At 55.0% G+C, this 21,801-nt stretch overlaps 4 protein-coding genes across 4 annotated transcripts; 3 read left to right on the forward strand and 1 right to left on the reverse strand.

Moving 5' to 3' along the window:
* Positions 1–184: 184 nt before the first annotated feature.
* F8A1 (coagulation factor VIII associated 1) lies at positions 185–1,399 on the reverse strand (the record flags this gene model as incomplete). The annotated part of the gene is made up of 1 exon (XM_079541872.1): positions 185–1,399. One exon carries the CDS (start codon positions 1,397–1,399, stop codon positions 350–352), a length of 1,050 nt encoding a protein of 349 aa, XP_079397998.1. The 3' UTR covers positions 185–349.
* A 2,648-nt stretch (positions 1,400–4,047) lies between these two features.
* Positions 4,048–5,061, forward strand: LOC306951285 (putative G-protein coupled receptor 34; the record flags this gene model as incomplete). Its single annotated transcript, XM_079541758.1, has 1 exon — positions 4,048–5,061. One exon carries the CDS (start codon positions 4,048–4,050, stop codon positions 5,059–5,061), a length of 1,014 nt encoding a protein of 337 aa, XP_079397884.1.
* Positions 5,062–7,765: 2,704 nt separating this feature from the next.
* Positions 7,766–13,639, forward strand: TRMT2B (tRNA methyltransferase 2 homolog B; the record flags this gene model as incomplete). The annotated part of the gene is made up of 12 exons (XM_079541696.1): positions 7,766–7,965; positions 8,883–8,937; positions 9,340–9,459; positions 9,940–10,039; positions 10,222–10,292; positions 10,728–10,874; positions 10,968–11,062; positions 11,543–11,757; positions 11,999–12,100; positions 12,248–12,367; positions 12,636–12,735; positions 13,513–13,639. The coding sequence occupies 12 exons, from the start codon at positions 7,766–7,768 to the stop codon at positions 13,637–13,639; spliced, it is 1,452 nt and encodes a 483-aa protein (XP_079397822.1).
* A 1,973-nt stretch (positions 13,640–15,612) lies between these two features.
* On the forward strand, positions 15,613–18,545 carry TMEM35A (transmembrane protein 35A; the record flags this gene model as incomplete). The annotated part of the gene is made up of 2 exons (XM_079542108.1): positions 15,613–15,732; positions 18,159–18,545. The coding sequence occupies 2 exons, from the start codon at positions 15,613–15,615 to the stop codon at positions 18,543–18,545; spliced, it is 507 nt and encodes a 168-aa protein (XP_079398234.1).
* Positions 18,546–21,801: the final 3,256 nt, after the last annotated feature.

Here is a 21,801-nt window from a genome sequence, read left to right on the forward strand (position 1 = left end):
GCCGAGAGCGGAAAGGCCGCCCCTTCCCGACAGCCCCCGCGTCACCACGTGACACCAGGTAGGCGGAGCCACAGCTATCCCGCCACGCGTGACCACGCCCTCGATGGCCCCGCCCACTCCACGGCCCCGCCCCGCGCCCCGCGAACCAATCGCTGCAGCCAGGGAGCGCGCTAGCACCGCAGCTTTATTTCAGACGCTGAGCTCGACCGTCACACGGCATTACGCTCCCCGCCGGCGGGGCCACGCGACCCGAGCTCGCCCCGCCGGCAGCTCCCCGCGCACGCGAATTCCGCAGTCCCGAGGCAGCAGGGACCGTCCGGGCACAGTCCAGTGACAGTCCGAGCGGCTTTCAGAGCCCGTGTCCCGCGGGGCTGAGCATGTCCTGCAGCACCAGGTGCAGCAGGTGGTTCTGCTCGGCGCTCAACAGCGGCCACAGCTCAGCCTGCAGAGCCCGCAGCGCGGCCGCGTCCTTTTCCTGGCAGGCCAGTACGGCGGACTGCAGCAGCAGGAAGAGCTCTGAGGGCAGGTAGCTGGCGGCCGCAGGCAGCCCTCCTCCCGCCGTGCCTCCCTCGGGCGCCTCCCAGCAGTACTGCTCCAGCGTGCGGGCGTGCTCGGGCGGCAGCTTGCCGGGCGGCGGCTGCAGGAGAAGCAGCAGCAGCACCCGCGACACCTCGCAGCTCACCAGCGCGTCCAGGAAGGCTCCGCCGGGCGCGGCCCCGCCGCTCCCCCCGATCCCGGCTCCAGCCAACGCCTGCGCCCGCGTCAGCGCCGCCAGAGCCCCGGAGTAGTCACGGCCCAGCAGCAGGCAGGAGGCGCGCTCCGTCAAGCAGCGCAGCGCCTCCAGGGGCAGCTTAGCGGCCGCCAGGAGCTCGGCAGCCCTCTGGAAGTGCGCGGCGGCGCGGGCGGGCCGGCCCGTATCGCGCAGCGCTGCCGCCAGCTCTAGGCAGAGCCCGGCCGCCAGTGCCGGCTGCCCCCGCTCCAGGTGCAGGCGGGCGGCGAAGGCCCCACAGCTCTGCGCCGCCGCCAGGTGCTCGCCGAAACCGCCGCGCAGGGCCAGGCGCTGCCGCAGGTCCCGCTCCTGGCGCAGGAAGAGCCGCGCCGCTTCGCCCAGCGCCGCCGCCTCGGCGGGGCCGTGGAAAAGGCTCTGCGCGCAGCGCGCCACCGCCAGCTGGCACCAGGCCGCGTAGGGCAGGCTCTCCTGGGCACGCAACTCCCGCGCCAGCGCCGCGAACTGCTCCGCAGCTTCCGCCACGTTCGGTTTCCGCAGGAAACGCCGCCGCAGCTTGGCGGACACCAGCCGGTACCGCGACAGGAAGTCCCCATCCCCGCCGCCGGGGCCCGGCCCGGGCCCGGAGCCGCCCGCCCCACCGGGCCCCGAGCCACCCGCCGCCGCCAGCATCGCGCGTCGCCAGGAAGTGGCGCAATCACGTCGCGTCCCCCTTGGAGCCTTATTCCGCTGACCAATCAGCATCCACTACCGGGTCAGGCGGGGAGGGGCGCAGATGGGGGTGTGGCCTAACCAAGCCCCGCCCATCTTCGAGGCGTGGTCACGTCGTGTAGGCCCCGCCCCCTGGCCGGCGGGCAGCCCGGCGCTCGGTGCAGCCCGGTGCTCTGCGGCTGCCCGGCAGCAGCGGTCCCGAGGGCGCGCAGGCCGGCCCTGCGGCGGGGCTGGCTCCTCCCTGTCCCCAGACGCTGTGCTAAACAGGAGGTGCTCAACTTTCTGCCCCGTTGAACCCACTCAGAGTGCCGTGCGGATGCTGCACCCTGGGAACTTCCCTGCGTGGGTAAAAGTTCGGTCCCAAAGGGCAGTGCAGGTGTTGAGGTCTGAGAGCGAAGCTCACGCTCGGTATTTCACGCGGGTGGTGAAGTTCAGTGCATGCAATGAGCACCCCCGGAATTCTAAGAAAACCCCTGTCTGACCTATTGACTCTCAGAGCGTTCCACAAAGCTGCTGTCTGAAACTGCAAGGTGGATAATGTAACTCATCCCTCTGCAGCACAAAATCCCCCAGGCTGACAGTGCTGTGGCGTAGCGCTGATCCGCCTCCCCCCCAAACACCCACCGTGCGCAGGCAGCGCTCTTCCTGCACTCAAAACCGCAGAGAGCCCACGGGATGGCAGTGTGCAGTCGGGCTGCTGCCACCCAGCAGTGCGCGTTGGTCTCAGGAAGGCTGTCCTCCGCACAAGCCGTGCCTCGCTTCTCCTCCTGCTGCTCTCTGGCTGCTGCACAAGGTGGCGGAAACCAGGAGTCTGCTGCTTGCTGCTCTGTCCTTAAGCACTGCCAGGAGCAGATGTGCTCTGTGCCTCCGTGGGTGCAGGTACCCAGAGGTACACGTTGCAGAGTGACTGACAACAGCGAGCTGATGCTGTAGAAATGCCCTTGAAGATCCCCAGGCTTTCTCTAGTCACAGCTATTTCTCTGCTCTCTGTCTGACAGGTTGGGTTTATCTTTTAGATTGACTCAGCGAGGGCAGGAGGTGAGGCTGAGCCAGCACGACTTACCGAGACGAGGAGAAAATGGGCTCAGTGGCCTCCGCTTTCCTCTCACCAAGCTCTGAGATTTCCGTGGATGGAACAAGGCACCTCCTGGCACATTTCCTATCCTGCCCACACTTTGCTGAAGTTTGTGTTCTGTTGGGGTCGGATGTTGGTGCCAGGTACCCAAGGAGCATAGTCATGGGTTCAAATCTGAGCCCTCTTTCCTTCTGCCCTCTCACCCCCCTTCTGTTGGGCATTTTCACGCCTCCTGCACCATCAGCCTATTTGTGTCCTGTGTACCTGGGTGCACTGCAGAACTTACCTCCTGCACAACCCCCTCCACAAGGGCCAGGAGGGGAAAACCAGGCAAGCCCATGTGGGAGGGAAGTGGGGTGGGAGGTGTCATCACCAGCCAAGGGCTTATAGGGGCCACGAGGAACAGGAACTTCTGTCACAGCCGGTGCAGGAGCTGAGGAGTGCCAGGTGAGGTGGGCAGCTCCGGGTCAGGGCTGCCAGCTGGTGGGGGGCCATGCTCAGAGCTGAAAGGGAGAGCCTGGGGCTGTGCAGGGTTGTGGCATGGGATCATTTGCAGGTGGTGGCCACGTTGCTGTGCCATACAGACACGCAACGCGTGCTGCAGGGCTACCTTTACATGCAAACTGTGCTGTCTGTATGCACACGGGCTGTGCTGGCCCTTGCGAAGTGTATGCAGAGCACTGTGATGGGTGTCAGGCAGAGCATGCTGCTCTCAAACCATCAGGTGCTTGGTGGCAACGCTGCTGTGCAGTGAGCTGTGAGCGGTGAATGAGGGGCACTCAGTCCCCTGCGGCTTTTTACCACTGTGAGTTGCAAGCAGCAAGCTCATGGAGCTCTGCAGCCTCCATCCAGGCACGCTGTCCTGCCCTGCTGTCCGGGTACGCTGGGCAGGTGTGGAGGGAACAGAGAAGGGCATTAGAGAAGTTGTGGTATGTGGGAGGGAAGCTGGAGATTTCTGCAGCTCTCCATCACTCAGCATCATGGAAAGTGGAAAGGGGAGGGAGGCACTGGGGCACGCAGGAGCTCATGGGCGTGCAAAGGGTTCTGCAGGTGGTCCCAGTGGGGCAGGTGCTGGCAGAGGATGTCCAAGTGCACAGCGTTGGGTCCCTGGGCTGCACATATCCCAAATTCGTATTTGCTGTACCTGTTTTGTCACTTGTGTGAAATCAGAGCTTGGGGTGGGCTGACCCCCCACTCCAGACACTGTTAAGCAGCTCACCTCACACACAGCCACAGTCTCATCTGCCCGTTCCCAACCTCCCTCATGGCACAGAGCTGAGAGAAGCTGGGACAGGCAGGAACGGACTCTGCTTTGCTGCCAGTGTTTAATGGGCACATCCTCAGTGGACATTTCCCTACAGAGAGCAGGCAGAACATGTTCTTTGCCCAGAGCCATTTTCCCATTGCGTTTGGGGCACTGGGTACCACAGGTGGCTGTGCTCCCTGTGCATCCCAATGCCCGCATGCCTCCAGCTAACCCCAATACCCCTTGCAGCTCTCCCTGCACATCTCATTCCAGGTCCGAATGCTTACGATGGACCCTCAGAGCACCCCCCCTCCTGCCATTGAAGTCGCTCAGCAGCTCCTGGGTAACTCCTGCTGCCAGATCCACGACGGGTTCCTCTCAGTGACGCTGCCTGTGATGTACTCACTGATCTTTGCCGTTGGGCTGCTCAGCAATGTGCTGGCATTCTGGGTGTTCTCATTCAGCATGCAGCGCCAGACCTCCATCACTGTGTACATGAGGAACCTGGCCCTCTCCGACCTCCTGCTGGCCCTCTGCCTGCCCTTCCGCATCGCCTTCCAGGACAGGAGTGAGCCCCGTGTCTTTTGCAATATTGTTGGGGCCTTCTTCTACCTCAACATGTATGTCAGCATCACTTTCCTCAGCCTGATCAGCCTGGACCGCTACCTGAAGATCATCCGGCCCCTCCAGAAATACAGGATTCACACCGTATCCTGTAGCACATTGGCCTCTGGGATGGTTTGGGTGGTGAACTTCGCCTTCATGCTGCCTTTCTTTTTTGAGAAAAGAGGGAAGGGACCCTGTGACCATAAATGCTTCCACTTCAGGAGCAAAAGCACCATGGCAGCAGCCTTCAACATGGCCGCAGTAGCTGCCTTCTTCATCGTGCTGTTGCTCTTCCTCTACTTCTACAGCAAGATATTTGCCAAACTGCACCAGGTCTCCTCAGTGAAAGCCCAGCAGCTGAACAAGAAGACCAGCACGAGAGCCATCACCAAGACCTTTGTGGTCCTGATCATCTTCATCGTCTGCTTCACCCCCTACCACACTGTCCGCATCCCTTACATCCTGGCGCAGATCGGGGCCATTTCCAGCCTGCCCTGGAAGCAAGGTCTGCACCTAGCTAACGAGCTCGTGCTCTGCGTCTCAGCCCTCAACAGCTGCCTCGACCCCATCATCTTCTTTTTCTTGTCCAGCAGTTTCCGCAGGGCCGTGCTCTGCACCATCCAGGGCAGGCTGAAGGGAGCCCTGCTGAGCAACCAGGGCAGGCTGACCCCCAGCAGGTCTGTGACAGAGCTGTAGGGTCAAGGTCCAGAAAATGGGATTTCCTCATTGCAGATTGGCTCTGGCCACTGGTATTTATGGGACAAGACTTGCTGGGAAGATGGAACCACTCCATGAGACATGGCTTAGAGGGCATGGTGTGATGGGTCGGGGTTGGGCTCGGTGATTCATTGAGGTCTTTTCCAGCCATAACGATTCCATGACTCTACGACTCACGTAACACCACCAGGGTCAGAGCCTCCATGGGAGTAAACAAGGAGGAAAGGACAATTGGGACCTTGCTTGTTCCTACCACAGCTGGCATAGCTGAAGAGCATATTTCCGAGCACAAATGAAGCTGGAAGTGCCAAAGGAGATTTGGCCTTGGCCTGGGAACCCCAGGCAGCCCAGAGAGCAGGAGCAGAGCTGCAGGCAGATGGAGGAGAGGAGAGGAGTGAGAAGGGGAATGGGAATCATTACTAAGGACACATCGTCTTCTCACCAAAGAGAGGAAGAAAGGGATGGGACAGGAGAAGGTGCAGTGCAAAAGCATCAGGGAAGGATGAGGAGACATCAAAACATCACTTATGGAGCAGGGGAATATTTTGCTCCATGATGGAGCCCAGAGGTGAGCGCTGCCAGACTTGCACTACAGACCTGCCAGGAAATGCTGCAGCCCTGCAACCTCAAACCATGTCAACAACAGCTATATTCTCTTATTACTGCAGCCTCTGTAACCTCAACTCAGCCCCACATCTCTGTGCACCAAGCTCAGGATTTCCTTTAGCTCTTTGCCCCTCTCACCAGCACATTTGCAGGGGCTGGCAGCTCTCCTGGGCACAGCACAGCTCGCTTGGGGCCATTGCTTCAGGAAGATTGCAATGGGCAGAGGGGCTGCGGTGCCCTCAAGCCCCAACAGGAGCAGCTGGCTCTGAGTTTCTCAGCTCTGCTGCTCTGCAGCAGCTCCAAAAGAGAAACCCATGAGAGATGTGCACGAGTTGCTGCCTTCATCAGCGCCTGTTTCCTTCCTGCAGAAGATATTTCTCTGTATTTTTATCCTGTTCTATGCCCACACCTCATTTGTTCCCTTATTCTTAGGGCAGTGCAGAGGTGGAGCAGCAGCATGCACTCCCTATTGGGCAGCAGAGCTGGGCAGTGAGGGGTGGGGGTTCATTAAGACCAAAGTGCCATAGTGACCACAAGACTCCAACACCTGAATAATACTTGGGAGAATAAAATGTTTCCTTAAAGACTGATTGATCTGATTTTTCCAATCAAGGTATGAGCAGCTTCAGTCCTCTTTTCTCTTTGTATGATGAGCAGGAGAGAGGGATATTTCACACAGGGTGGTGAGGCACTGGCACAGGTTGCCCAAGGAGGCTGTGGATGCCCCATCCCTGCAGGCATTCAAGGCCAGGCTGGATGTGGCTCTGGGCAGCCTGGGCTGCTGGCTGGTGACCCTGCACACAGCAGGGGTTGGAAATGATGAGCATTGTGCTCCTTTGCAACCCACGCCATTCTATGATTCTGCGATGATCTCTTTAGCAGAGGTGGGGGGAAAACACAGCCAGCAAAGCTTTTCCTATGGAAAGCTGCATACAAAGGTCACAACGGTGTTTTTCTTTTCCGATCAGTGCTGACGAGCTGCAGCAGTGTGCGGTTCAGAAGCCTCAGCACTGCAACAGCGGTGCCTGTGTGCAGTGCTCAGCGTGCACAACCCCCCCCCACAGCCATCCTCCTCCACAATGGAAGCCGCAGGGCTTGCAGGGCTGCGCTCACTGCTGGGTGCCCCATATCTCACCCCCCGCCCCATCCCCAGGATGAAGGCGGTGGGATGCAAACCGACATCCTTTTCATTTCTAGCTCAAAGCAGCGCACGGATCATTATCTCTGGCAGGCAGGAGGTGACGCGCAGCCGCGGGGGCTGTCGGGAAGTGGCGGCGGTTCCGCCACGCTGTGACCCCAGTATGGCCCCGGTGTGATCCCACTGTGACCCCAGCACAGCCCCATGACAGCACACAGCCGCTGCTGCCCTGCACCCGTTGGATTCTGCACTGCCATGGCTGCAGCCTGCAGCTTGCCCAGGTGAAAAGCAATTTTTCGTTCCCTTTGCATGTAAGAGGGGCCCCCCCTCCCCGTCCTCACGTTACCCCGGGGCTGTTATTGCCTGGATAAGAATTTTAGCTGATAGATGCTTTAATCAGAGATTATTGTTTATTGTGTAGTTAAACTGGTGATGGATGTGTCACGTGGTGAAGCAAAAAATAAATAAATTCATGCTTCAAGCATGCTTGAGACCGTGTCCTTCTCAATCCTGATCCATTACACTGTTGGAATATTATGCTGTAAATTATTAGTAGAGTGTTATGTGGTGGTTATGCAAAGCAGCAGCCGTTCTGCTCTGCCTCATTACGGTAACTGTAATGATGCCTATGCAATGTTAATCCCAGGCCTGGGATGTCTTCAGGAGGTTCACATGAGCCCAAATCACTGCACCAGTAGCTCTGGGTCACTGCTGAGAATCTTTGCGCTGGGAAAGCTGAGCGGTCGTGCTCTGATCCATGGGGAATTCATGGCATTCTCTATGACACTCAAATCTGAGGATGGAAAGGACCGCAGAAGCATCACGCCTGTTGCTGCTCTATTCCAGGTGCAGTCGGGGCTCACAGCTGTGACATCTGCTGTGACACCACGGGGTGCACAGTGGGCTGCAGGGCTCTGGGCAGCCCCTCTGCTGCCTGCCATGGCTCTGCCCCATGCATCCATGCTGACTCGCCGGTGCCTCCGCCTGCTGACCCCACAGCCCGTGTTCCTGAGCAGCCTGCCTGGGTGGGACTGCCGACAGCCGACAGGGGAGAGAGCAGCCAAGAGGAGAAGGAGGAAGGATGGGGAGGGCCGCAGCCTGCCAGCATCCTCCTGGGAAGAGAGGTACGGCAGTGGGAGGTGTGTGCTGCGTGTGGCGGGGGAGCATTTGGGTATGGAGGGCTGCCGTTAGGAAGGTCTGTGTGTTGTACACTGCATGCACAGCTCAGCTGTCCGCTGTCAGAACCCTGAGCAATCGTGGTGTTTATTGCCCTCAGCAAGCACCAGCCTGGCTGTGATTGTCAGTGCCAGAGCAAAGGGCTGCACTGAGAGCTTAAAGGTTTCACCTCCATCCGCTTCTCAGGTAGAAATGAGAGTCTCAGCTGTGACAGAAGTAATGGAAAGGGCAAACAAAGAGGTCTAAGCAAGAGGGAAGGAGCTGGGACAGAGCAACTGCCCTGCTGGCAAAGAGGAAGTACTCACCCATGTGATTCACAGTTCTGTGCTTGAAATCAGCTGGTGATTTGGATGCAGCTCCCAAAGCCCCACTAGGGAAGAACAGCAATATATCCAGCTGAGCACGTGATAGACACTTAGGACAGCTTGGATATCCATCTTGCCCCATCCTCCCTTATTTTCATTGCAAGGCAGCTTTGTGCGTTGCATTCCTGCTCTCCTTGGCTTGGATATAAGTATCAGTGGGTTCCAAGATTCATCTCCCAGCTGCTGCTGGAGGGCTGGCCATGTTCATGAGCCAGTAATTCCCCTTATGCAGCACAGAAACTGCATTGGTCCACACTGAGCTTCATCCCATGCAGCTTTCACAGCAGTGACCAGCAATGCGAGCAGGCAGAGGGTGCAGTGAGCAATGAGAGGAGTGTCTTGTTCTTCTATGGGAAACCTCCAGGGAAACAGGGCTGTTCTTGGCTCTGTCTTCTAATGGGGGCTCATCCAGGACAACGGGGGCCAGTCTGTCCTGTGCTCGCTGTGGCTCCTGTGTTTGTTGTGGCTCCCGGGTCCTCCCACCCCAAGCAGCTCTGAGCTGTTGTGCTTTCCAGGTTGGCAGATGCAGCAACACCGCTGTGGAGACTTCCATACCAGGAGCAGCTGCAGGTAAGGTGTGCAAAGCTGGAATTTCTGCATCATGTTGCCCCAACTGTCCCTTTCCATGCCCTTGAGCAACTGCCCTTAGGATCTGGCACAGCAGCTGGTCCAACTCCACCGAATCATTAGGATTGGAAAAGACCTCAAAGATCACCAAATCTCACCCCAACCCATCCCCACCGTGCTCGCTGAGCCAAGTCCCTAAACCCCACCCTTTGCTGCCTTCATTCCTGAGTTATTCTAAAGCACAAAAGATGCCCAGGTCCTGCCCAGTGCAGGACAGGTTAATGGAGGCTTCATTGCTCCAACACCCCAGACCCACCCTTGGGGCCACGGTGTCTCCATTGCTGTGTGGTACACAGAGGCTGTGTGGTCTTGTGGGAGTGTTCCTGGCTTTGGACTGCTCTGTAGGTGAAGTATGAAAGCCTGAGGGAGGTTCTGCAGATCCTGACGTCGCATCTGTTGGAGCTGGGAGGAGGTGTGCAGGATCCTGGAGGTCTCTGCTGTCCCTTGCAGCCTGTGGTCCCCTCGGTGAGTGCCCATGGTTGGTTCCAGAGGAGCTCCCTTGCTGCCTTCTGCTTTGCAGACTGCAGAACAAGAGCTGTATGCTGCACTCATACAAATCTGCACCAGAAGCAGTCACCGCTGTTGGTGTCACCGCTGCTGAAGCACAGCAGCCACTGTGCTGCATCCACTGGTTGGGCTCCACAAATGCCCAGCAAGTGCTGTTGAATGGCAACGGGTGCCACTTTTTATGCATGGAAGAATTTATTGACACCCCTTTGCTTCATCTGCACTCCCACGTCAGACGGCATTCTGTCAGACTGTCCCTCTGCTGCCATCTGTCACACGGCAACAAAAGGAATCGGGATATTATTGGGAAGCTTCAACCCCTACTGCCATCCCCGCAGCGTCTGCCTCTGACATTGTGGGCCAACATCATAAAACAGGAAGCATCACTTTTGGAGCAGCCCTTGTGCAAGGCTTTGATTTCCTTCTTTCCTCCCTCAGCCCACCGTCAATGGGTACCGCAACAAATCCACGTTCTCCGTGAACCGAGGGCCGGATGGGAACCCCAAAACAGTGGGGCTGTATGTGGGGACGGGCAGAGGTCAGTATGGGACCAGGGGTGGTGCTGGGTGAGAGCTGCTGGGCTTACATATCCCCTTTTTTCTTCTCTTTTTTACAATGGGGTGATTCAGAGGAAAGGCTTTTTTTTCTCCAGCATACAGCACTGCACGCTGCATGGTTTGCAGTGAAACAACCCCCTCAAATACCCATCTCTCTCTCCAGCAAGAAATATTGTCTGCGTGAGAACTGACCACATGAAGAACATACCCCTAAAGCACAAACAAGTGGCCCAGGTAAAGTAAATACCACGTCTGTCTGCAGGTGGGAGAACAGACAGGGTGCTGTCGCTCCTTCTGGGGGAACGCTGCATTGGTTGTGTGTTTGTGTCCATCCAGTGTGTATGTGTATGCCTATGGATGTGTAGTTATGTGTTGTTCTTGGATCTGTTTTGATTCTGGCCAATGGAAAAAATGCCTTTTGAAGCACAAAAGTTAATGCCGGAACCTCAGAAGCGTCCCCTGGAGTGAAGTTAATGAAGCAGCAATTAATTGCTATTTAAAACAGATGAGAGGCACCAAGTGGGACGATTGAAACGTGTTGTTTTCCTCGCAAAGAGTTTTCTCTCGACCCGAGATAGCACAGAGGGCAACGGTGGAACAGTCGCTGTTTGGGGCACGGCATCACATGAGGATGAGGCCGTGTCCCTCACTGTGCTGTGCTCCATGCAGTGCTATGAGCAGTTCATCCGCCGCTCCCCGCTGGGCTCCTGCATCCTGTTCCATGAAGGTGGGCACTGGAGGGAGCTGGTGGTGCGCACCTCCCAGCACGGCCACACCATGGCCATCGTCACCTTCCACCCCCAGCAGCTGGGCCGGGTGAGTGGGACTGGGCCAGCTCCAGGCCATCCCAATGGCTGTCACGGAGCTCTATGGGCATATTGAAGCGACCGTTCCTTCCTTCTCTTCCAGGAGGCTCTGGATGCTCAGAAAGCACTGCTGAGAGAGTTCTTCACCTGCGGACCTGGAGCAGCGTGTGCCCTGACGTCACTGTACTTCCAGGAGAGGTATTGGTGCTTGGGTGGCTCTTGTGGACGTGGCTTTAAGGTGGCTGAGCCTCGCATTCCTTGTGAAGTATCAGAAATACTTGGATTTGGTTCTGCCCCATGGGAGTGTTGAGCCTGGGGAACAAAAGGGAAAACCTAAAGTGCTCTTAGACATGACCTGGGTACTGCCAGGCTGATGGCTGCACTCAATGGTCTTAGGGATCTTTTCCAACCTAAATGATCCAATGGTTCTATCATTCCCAAATTGCATCAGCAGCAAAAGTGGGAATACATCCCAGGGCTACAACCCTCTACAAAGGGCCACAACCCCGCTACGTCGTTGTGACCCGATTCAATTCTCAGTTGCAGATCCCTTAAAAGTGTCACAATTCCTTGATCTTGTTGAAATGCTCGTATGGAATAAAAGCAAACGTGCACCCCAGGAAAGGGGCAATGAAACACCGCCCCCCCAGCAGGGTGTCATTTTATGTGTCCTTCCAGCACCATGACACGCTGTTCCCATGAGCAGTCACCCTTCCAGCTCCTTCATGGAGAGCCACACATCTTCGAAGACGTGCTGGACCTGACATTTCGCATCTCCCCAGATGCCTTTTTCCAGGTGAACACGAGAGGAGCAGAAGTGCTGTACCGGGCAGTCAGGGAGCTGAGCCAGGCTGCCACAAACACTGTGCTCCTCGATGTCTGCTGTGGGACGGGTGAGCAGCATGAATCATAGAACAGTTGGGTTGGAAGGGACCTTAAAACCCACCCAGTCCCACTTGTGTTGTGAGCTGGGTGCCCCCCACCAGCTCAGGCTGCCCACAGCCCCATTCAGTCCAGCCATAGGGATGGGGCACCACAGCTCCCTGGGGCTGGTGCTTTCCATGCCAAACATTATCTCCAATGCTGGTTTTCCTACACTGAAATGCAGTGTGTTTGTGCATCCCTGATTTCCAGGCACGATTGGTCTCTCTCTGGCTCACCATGTGTCCAAGGTCATTGGTGTTGAGATAGTGCAGAAGGCAATAGAGGATGCCAGGTGGAATGCGGCATTCAATGGTAAGTCCAACCACTGCCATTGCTGAGAAACCTGAAGCAAAAGTGAAAGGTTGCTCCTAACTACTCCGTCCAGTCAGCAAAGAGTGGGATTTTGTGTTAGGGTATCTGAGAGTGCACCTTGTTCGTGTGTCTGCTTTCGCTTTGCAGGAATTTCAAACTGTGAATTTCACAGTGGAAAGGCAGAGGCTGTGTTACCAGAGCTGCTCTCATCGTGGGAGGATGCCCGACCCCTTGTTGCAGTGGTGAACCCATCCCGGGCTGGGATCCGTAAGGATATACCATTTATTTTCACCTTGAAGAGAAAGTTTTGAGCAAGCTGTGTGTGAGCTGTTGTGCTGGCTCCAAGCCCCCAGCTCACTCATTCTCTAGACGTTCACTCTGGCCCTACAACCACCCTCATGGCCTCTACTGGTTTGGGCCAGTGTTGGGAAGTCTCACAGTGGCCCTAGAGCCCAGATGCTGCCCACTGCAGTGGGGTGTCCCCAGGAGCTGGAGTGTCACCAGGACATGGTGAGATGGTGCTGTGCTGTTGCAGATCACAGGGTTGTGAGGGCCATCCGGAGCTGCGGGGCCATCCGAAGGCTGCTCTACATCTCCTGCAAGCCAGAAGGTGAAGCCATGAGGAACTTCCTTGAGTGAGCAGCCTCCTCTTTTCTTTTCTGCTGACATTAGTGACACTTGCGTGCCCTGAGAATGGGGACCTGAGGATCTGTCCTCAGCACATGGGGGGGGTTTGTTGTTACCTAATTTCACAGGGTTAATTCTGCAGGTGGGACCCCGGTCAGTGTGTGGCCAGAAGTGGTTTGTGCTTTTGCACTCCTTTGGGTTTACCTGCAAGCTGCACTGGTTGAAGCAGTGGGTATTCCTGATGCTGAGTGCCAGCAGAATGCATCATTCAGGGGTAGAAAAAAATGCAAAGGTGTTGTAATGACATTGTGCACAGCCCTTCCCCAGCATAACACGGAGGGTGGTGAGGCACTGGAGCAGGTTGCCCAAGGAGGCTGTGGATGCCCCATCCCTGCAGGCATTCAAGGCCAGGCTGGATGTGGCTCTGGGCAGCTTGGTCTGCTGGCTGGCGACCCTGCACACAGCAGGGGTTGGAACTGGATGAGCACTGTGCTCCTTTGCAACCCAGGCCATTCTAGGATCGCATAATTCTATGATAACAGTGCAGCAGGGTGTGGGACACCACATCCCCACGCTCCCTGCAGGAAGGCGGGCCTCCAGCCAAAGAGCAAAGCCAGCTCCTGGGATTAGCCATCACCTCCTTAGGGTTAATCACCCAGCCGAGGGCTGACGGATGTTAGCCAACCTAAAGATACTCTCTTAATGCCTCCTCCGTGAAGCTAATGGCACAGGAAGGCTTACAGGGCAGGTCTGAAGGTCGCCCTTCAATGCTGTTCTTCCTGCAGGCTGTGCTGCCCCCCTGACCCAAGGAAGAAGCTGGAAGGAAAGCCGTTTACCCCTGCGCTGGCCGTCCCTTTCGACATGTTCCCTCACACTGCTCACTGTGAGCTGGTGCTGCTGCTCACCCGCTGACAGCAAGGAGGTTTGCAGCTCTGCGAGCTCAGGAAGCGACCTCCTGATGTCCTTAAGGAGCGGATGTGGCTGCAACCTGAACTTATTTTTATATGAATCTCAAGAAATGAGTTATTTTCCATTTGCTCTTACTGCGGGTTGCCTAATCTATATGGAAACATAATGATTTCTGGAAGTCGTTTTCTCATTGGGTTGCTCTGCAATAGCTAAATAAATAGATAAACCAGGCTAATTGCATAAATGAATAGAAGGTATTTGTGTGTTATGCTCTTCTCATTGGCTGGCAAGCTGCAAGCCTCAAAGGTGCTTGAAACTCTCTCCAGCTCTTCAGAAAATGAAACTACTGCAAATTGGAGGTAGATCTCAGTCCGCAGAATGTTTCTACAGTCGGGTGTTGAGTTTCCTCAGAAAGAGGAAATTGGTTGAACGGAGGTTGGCAAACTTCTAAGGAAACAGGGAGAGCTTCTGCCCTAAAGGCTCTACCTGCTGCTATCTCTCACAGCTGTGATTTGATCCTAAAGAACCCTAAGGATCATAGGATCATTGAGAAAGGAAAAGACCTCTAAGATCAAGTCCAACTGTACACCTACTGCCAGTATTCCCCACTAAGCCATGTCCCTAAGAGCTTGGGACAGTGCCAGCCATCTTCACTGGGCTCTTCAAATGCATAGGGTCAGGACCTGGGGCTTGTTAGAGCAGATCCTACAGCAGAAGGGAGGTGATGGGCACACTGCTGGCAGGTTCCCTCGTGTTGCCCCTTTGCATGCTTTCCCTCTCGTTTTCAGCTCACAGCGAGGGATGCTGTTCATGGAATCATAGAATGGCTGAAGTTGGAAGGGACCATAAAAATCACCTAATTCCAACCCCCTGCCATGCACAGGGCTGCCAACCAGCAGCTCAGGCTGTGCAGGGCTCCATCCAACCTGGCCTTGAATGTCGCAAGGGATGGGGCACCCACAGCTCTCTGGGCAGCAGTGCAGGGCCTCACCACCTGTAAAGAATTTCTTCCTAACCTCTGTAGTCAACTGAATGGGCTGGGGCAGTGGCCAGGGTCCACAGGGGCCCCTCGGCCCCTGGGAAACCATGGCAACAAACGTCTTGAAGATAAGAGAGAAGAACAGGTTAGACCAAATAAGGAGGAAACAAGACATGCCACATGTCCATTGGTCAGAGATAGCGGTAGTAGCCCTAAGGCATGGGGAAAGTTTTAAGAAGGGTGTGCTCCTTGCAATTAACGCCATTTTGCCGCTCACCACATTGGTGTCATGAAAAGAGTGTGAAACTGACCGGGGCTGTCGGAACACTTTCACAAAGGGACTTCAATCAGGGTCGCCGAAACAAAGGCGACAACCTCTAACCTAATCCTCTCCCATTTTAGTTCTCCCTCTTTCTGCCACTATCTGCCCCTGTAAAAAGTCAGTCCCCACGCTGCTTATAAAATCCCTTCAGGAGCTGCACTGAGCTCTCCCTGCAGCCCTCTTTTCCCCACGCTGAGCTGCCCCAGCTCACAGCCCGGCTCCAAAGCAGAGGTGGTTCTCCAGCATCATTGCTTTGTATAATTACACCTCGACTTCTTGCTGTAAGGTGGGAAACAGATCTCTGCTAGGCTGTCCTTCTGCCAAAAGGAAATCGCCCGCAAATCAAAGGAGGGGAGAGAGAGAATGACTTCACATCCAAAAAAAAAAAAAATCCAAAACCAAATTAGCACGGGATCAGGAAACGGTTGCTGTGGAGCGCTACACACACGGGGAGGAGCTGGCAGCGGGGTTGCTCCGTCCTTATAGGGACGCGGGGCTCCGGGAGCGGCAGCCCGTGCCCGGAGTTGCGGGGTGTTGCGGGGCGGGCGTTAGGACCCGGCGGCCGCGGGGCGGAGAGGCCGCATCCCTGCCGCTGCCTCTGCAGCGTTATTCCTCGGTTCCCTCCATGGTGACCGCAGCCCGGAGGCCGCGTTAGGACCGCATCCCGGCGGCTCGATGGCATCCCCCAGGACCATCACCATCGTCGCCCTTTCGGTGGCCCTGGGGCTCTTTTTTGTCTTCATGGGGACCATCAAGCTGACCCCGCGGCTCAGCAGGGATGCCTACAACGAGATGGTGAGGTCGGCGGAGAGGCGGCCGTGAGGCTCTCGGGTGGGGACCGCGACCGCTGCGGAACAACGATGGGAGGGAGGGAGCCAACCGCTGGGTACGGGAGGAACCGAGCGAGAAGATGCGGGCATCCTCCTGCGAGAAAGCTCCGGTGCGGGGCGAGGAAGATGGGATGGCACCGCTGGTCCCTAAAGATGGGGGAAGGATGGATGCGGGGTGCGGGGTCTGGGGAGGGGCTGCGGGTCCGGCCATCCCTGGGCAATGCCCGCCTCGGATCACACTCGATGTGGGTGCTTTCCTGCAGGAGCAATGGCACTGAGTGTCCCCACCTCACCGGGCTTGTGTGAGATTAATTCCCATCCGTGAGATGCTGTGGGAGTCTTAGCAGGCAGAAGGAGATGTGAAGAATCCCCTCATTATTCCCTGTGCTCTGGGAAATGGACCTCTCCCCCATAGGGTGCTAAGGAAGGGGATGGCACCGCATGCATTTATCAGCTGGGAGAATCCCAGAGCAAGAGCAAGGGCTGGCCCTCTGCTCCCATCCGCCTTGGGTTATTCTCCTGCCCTCCTCCATTTTCATTTTATTCTTTGCAGTGGTGGAAAAGCGCCGGTGTAATTCTTGGGCCCGTAAGAAATAGTGATGGAAGTTTCCAGCACGTTCTGTTCTCTCCCATCGCTGCACCTGCTTTTCCTTAGCTCTCAAATAACATCTGAATGGCAGTGCTGTGTCTGCAGACCTGCACAGGTCTCTGATAGAGGACAGTGTTGCAGAATAACTCAGGACTGAGAAGCGAGGAGCAAATGTCCAGAAAACAAAGCTCTCCAGCTCCTGCTGCCTCAGTGAAGTGTAGGATTAAGGCACTGAGGCTTTGGCAGCATTGCAGAATGCTCACTGCATAACACTGGGCTTCTCTGTGGGTTTATGCTTTGCCAGGAGTGAGGCCTACAGGTAGGGATGATCTCTGTTTTTATTACAAGGAGGAGGTGGAGGCATTCAGAGATTGGGCAACAACACCATTCTTAATGCCCTGCGCTGTGATGAGGCTCGTTAGGTTTCTATGCTTTTGCTGCACAGTAAACCAGGGTGATACGTTAAATAGATAAGATGGGGATGAAAGCCTGATTTTGCTCATCGGTGTGTGACTTCTTGCCCCAAGCAAACACAGAACCGCTGCTGTTTACCCAAATGTGCAGTGATTTCATTAGTTTTATTTTCCCACTCAGCAAAAAGCACGCACAGCTGTTTGTTTATGGCAATACCAGAGTGCTGTAGGGCGTACCACCAACCCACTGCTTTATCTGTCTGTTAAAAACTGCTGCCTTGAGGAGAGCTTTTGTTGACAGAAGTCTCAAAGCACATCCTGACCTTACATCCACTTGGTCAAAGGATCTTTGTTTGCTATCAAAAATGACAAAACTGAATATTGTTCAACCACAGCATCATCAGCTTCTCTTAAAATTCACGGAGAAGTAGAGAAGTTCTGTGTGCCCACAACGCAGGTTTCCAAAACTGCTTGGGAAGTAAATGTGCAAACCCACCTGTACCTCATGTTCAAATGCAAGAACTTGAGTGCATGTAAGGACAGAGGTTGCTTCTCCCCTGAAACAAGGAGGCAGCTGTGGAAGGAGGCCGGCAGCAGCTCACAATGCTTCTAAATCCAGCATAAATCAGAGGGCAAGGATGTCAAGTGCCTGCTTGCTTTTATCTGAGGAAAGAAAGGATCACAGAGGTGTGTAAGAGCAGGAGCAGGACTCACAAAGGTGAATCTGAGCTCTGATGCGTTGTCTGTCCCACCCTGAGTCTGTCCTGCCCACAAACCCAGGGGTTCTTTGTGTTGCTTTGAGCTGGGAAGTGATTTCTTCCACCTGTGCCCTGGCTTGGCGGGGATGAGGTGTGTTATTTAAGGGCATGATACTCTCAGACAGTTGTTTTTTTTTTAAAACATGGTTCTGCATTGTTGATCGTAGCAATGGTAACTTCAGATTTTGGGAGAAGGAGTGCTTAACACACTCCTAGCTCCAGCATTGGGTGCTAGTTTGCACAGCTGTCCTCCAGCTCCTGAAGGAGCATTGCAGGTTGATGGAGTGTTAATATCCTTCCATCAGAAGCTTTATGGCTATGGAGGGGTATCATACCAGTGGGGTTTGTGATAACTGAACTGATCTTGGTTTCCCAAGGAGGCTGTGGATGCCCCATCCCTGCAGGCATTCAAGGCAAGGCTGGATGTGGCTCTGGGCAGCCTGGGCTGCTGGTTGGCGGCCTGCACACAGCAGGGGGTTGGAACTGATGAGCATTGTGCTCCTTTGCAACCCGGGCCATTCTATGATTGTATGATTGTATGATTCTATGATCTTTACACCATACCACACTTACCTATGCCAATGAAAGTCACCTCTCCCTTCTCACATCACCGCATGATGCTTGGTTTCAGAAGCGAGCCTACAAAAGCTACGTGAGAGCCCTCCCCATGCTGAAGAAGATGGGAGTCAGCTCCATCCTTCTCCGCAAGAGCATCGGAGCCCTAGAAGTGGCATGTGGCATTGTCATGACACTGGTTCCCGGCCGCCCCAAAGACGTGGCCAACTTTCTGCTCCTCCTGCTCGTGCTGGCTGTGCTCTTCTTCCACCAGCTGGTGGGGGACCCGCTCAAGCGTTACGCCCATGCTCTGGTCTTTGGGATCCTGCTCACCTGCCGCCTGCTGATTGCCCGCCAGCCTGAGGAGCAGCCACCAGAAAAGAGGATGCTGTCGGTGAATGGGGATGAGCAGCCGCTCCTCCACGAGGCAGCTCCTGAGAAAGGCAAAGTGAAGGTATCTTAGTGGAGTGAGTCTGAGGAATACGGACCCTCGAGGCAGCTCTCTCCAAAAGCACCCGGAAAAAATCCTTTTTTTTTTTTTTTTTTTTTTTTTTTTAATTTACCTATTTATATTTTTCAGCTGTCTAAATAAAGTTTCACTTGGGGTCTGAGAGATATATGGTATGTCTACACTGTAGTCTTGCTTTTGCTGCTGGCCTGCAATGTAGGAAGATACAAGCTAGCTTCAAGCAGGATGGTTTAAAGGCAGTTAGTACCTGGCTGGAGGAACACTGGCCTCAGCAGGAGCTGCAAAACCAGAGTGTGGGCAGCTCATCATGCTAGATTGGCACTCCTGAGGCGGGGGTTTGTCCCTGAGCATAAGACCTGAGATCCTCAGCAGTGTAAAGTTGGCCTGGATGCACTTCTGCTATGTTACAGCCTCAGCAATCAACTGCTGGGTAGAACATTACCACTGCCCTGCACTGGCTCGTGCAGCCCAGCCCATAGAGTCACCCCAGGCACAAATGTACATTTTCTTTTATGTTGTCAGGCAGGGAATGGACCCTACTCAGCATTGTTGTGTTTGAGGGAGGTGTCCCATAGCCTTTGCTGCCTGTGACCAGTCTGTTGTGTGGTCCAGTGATGCAGGGAAAACGTGATGCACTACTTACATCTTGGATTTCCATGCTTTGCAGAGGCTTTAGAACAGGGCAGCGGCCTCTTAACAGTAACTTTTTCCCTATTTAACATGAAGCAATGGTATCTGTTTACCTCCCAACTGAGAATAAGGCTCCCCGCTGAGGGGATGGGAAGCAGCACTGCCTAAAGAATTGCTTTTATCCATTACCATATTCCCAAATAGTTTGCTGCTGGCAAAGAGCATCAAACTCTCCCTTTCAAGAAAAAAATAAAAAGAAAAATAAATCCCTTTTTCCAAAACTGCTGCAATTTCTTGGAATCCGTGGTTACTGCTAATAGATGAGGGTCTGAACACGTCTGGGTGTCACACTGTGCATCCCATACTTCAGTGGGAACGTCCCACTGGGGGAGGTCCTCTCACAAGACCCCAAATCCCTGTGTGTCAAAGCTGAAATCTTATGGAGTGTCACGAGAAGTGTGTTTTACCTCTGAGTTCTGTTTGCTTCTGTCGATGTTTGTCTGGGTTTTTCCTTATTCGTTATGGATGAAAATAAACTTCTTTTTTTTTTTTGAAACTTGGAGAAAGATGGTCCTTTTGGGAGATGCATCTGGAAATAATCTTCCCGTGTGCTCCAACACTGCATCCAAACCAGGCAGAATCACATTAGGGAGATTTCAGAGAAAGACAAGGCAATACAGGATGGAAGCCATGGGAACATTGCTTTAGAACAGAATGGCAGTGAGAAAAGATATTAAATCCACAGTAAAACATCAGTGTTGTATCACTATAAGCATCGGACAGATGTTTGCATGCAGTCTACCCCGTTTTGCTCGTGCAGTTGACTCAAGTCCTCTGCTGCAACAGATGCAGCCCAAACACAGGAATTGTGCAAAATCCCCCTCCTGGAGCCCCAGAGAGTGACAGATTGTCACAGACAGAGGGCACTGCCAACAGGGCACCTCGGTGGGGCAACCAGAGACCATCCCAAGGTCACCCCAAACGTGCCCGCCATTTGCTTTACTTCCTGAGAGGCACTTCTGCCATGGCTAGGCCTGAGCTATTAGCACTTTGAGTTCCAAAAAGGCAGGTAGATCCACCACCAACCCCACAGCACCACCACAACGCGTGCCCTGTGCAAAGCGCTGTGGCATGGCAGCCTTCCCGCAGCCAGTTCCCACATCTCCAGCTCAATATTTGGTGTTTGCCACTAGCGCTGCTCCTCACCACAACCTGCACAGACACCACGAGGAGAATTTAAAGCAGTGTGCGGCGCAGACCGCTGCTGTGGGCTCTTTAACTAGATGCAGACAGCAAGTGGATTCCCCTTTCTGTTTCTCTCCTTCAGAAGAAGGCTGTTCCTGAATCCAATGATGGCTGACCTCCATCACTAACCCCAGCGCCAGCCTGTTTTTGGAATCCCATTTTTGCTTGATGGTGGTGATAAGGGGGCAGGAACTCATTTATCCCTTTCATAACATATTATGTTTATACCGTGACTTGTAATTCTCTGGGCCGACTGCATTTTTTAAACCTGTTAATGCGTTTCCAAACGCAACTCATCGACAGAGCACAGCGACTGCGCATGCTCAGAACGGCCGGGAGCGCCGTCGCCGCTTTGCGCACGCGCATACCGAGTAAGACGCGTTCACTGAGGCGCTGCGCAGTGCGCGGTGCGCATGCGCACACCCTTTAAAAGACGGCCCTCAGCGCGCATGCGTGTTGTGTGGCGCGGAAGTTTGAACTGCGGGCGGTTGGAGTGAGGTAATGGTGGGGGGCGGGCGGGCTGGGAAGTCAACGCCGGAGCCGTGGCTGCTGGGGGAGGCTGGGAGCGCTGTGGGAGCTCGAGGAGAGCCTGTTGGGGAAAGGGAGTGCGTGCTCGGCTGAGAGGGAGGGGGTTTCTCCTGATAGGAGGTCTTGCTGCTTCCGAGCAGTGCGATGAGCTCTGTGGGCGCGGCCTGCCGCTGCGCTCCTCCTGCAGCAGCTGTCAGCTGTGGGCACGAGTGCCCCGAGTCTGTTCGGCGGCTGTCACGGTGCTTCAGGTGGGACCTGCGAGGGGATCTGATCGTGGGGTGCTGCAGCCAGAAGTGAGTGACAAACCTGAGGGAAAATGGGGGCTCTATCAGCTCCAGAGCTGATATCACAGAATGGCCTGGGTTGCAGAGGACCACGATGTCCTCCAGTTCCAGCCCCCTGCTGTGTGCAGGTCACCAACCAGCAGACCAGGCTGCCCAGAGCCACATCCAGCCTGGCCTTGAATGCCTGCAGGGATGGGGCATCCACAGCCTCCTTGGGAAACCTGTTCCAATGCCTCCTCACCCTGTGTGAAAAACTTCCTCCTTGAAGAGGGTGTATGAACTGCAAGCCATCCTGCTTTCTTGTGGCTGGGAAACAAAACCAATTGCCCCAGCAGTTCAGGGGTATGCATGTACATACGCACTGTGCCTAAGCCAGGAGCTTGTAGCAGTGTTCTGTGTCTTCTGGGTAAAGGGCTGATCTTGATGGAGAGCAGGGAACACCGCTTTTCACTGTTGTATTTTAGCCAGAGCTTGGCAGTGTTGCAGTGCTGGTAGCTCTTAAGCTTCACTTGGGCCCTTATTGTTTATACTTTTTAAACCCTACCTGTTAAATAGAAGCAGAC

The sequence above is a fragment of the Tetrao urogallus genome (assembly GCF_951394365.1).
Source record: "Tetrao urogallus genome assembly, chromosome: 13".
In the NCBI taxonomy this organism is placed as follows: Eukaryota; Metazoa; Chordata; class Aves; order Galliformes; family Phasianidae; genus Tetrao; species Tetrao urogallus.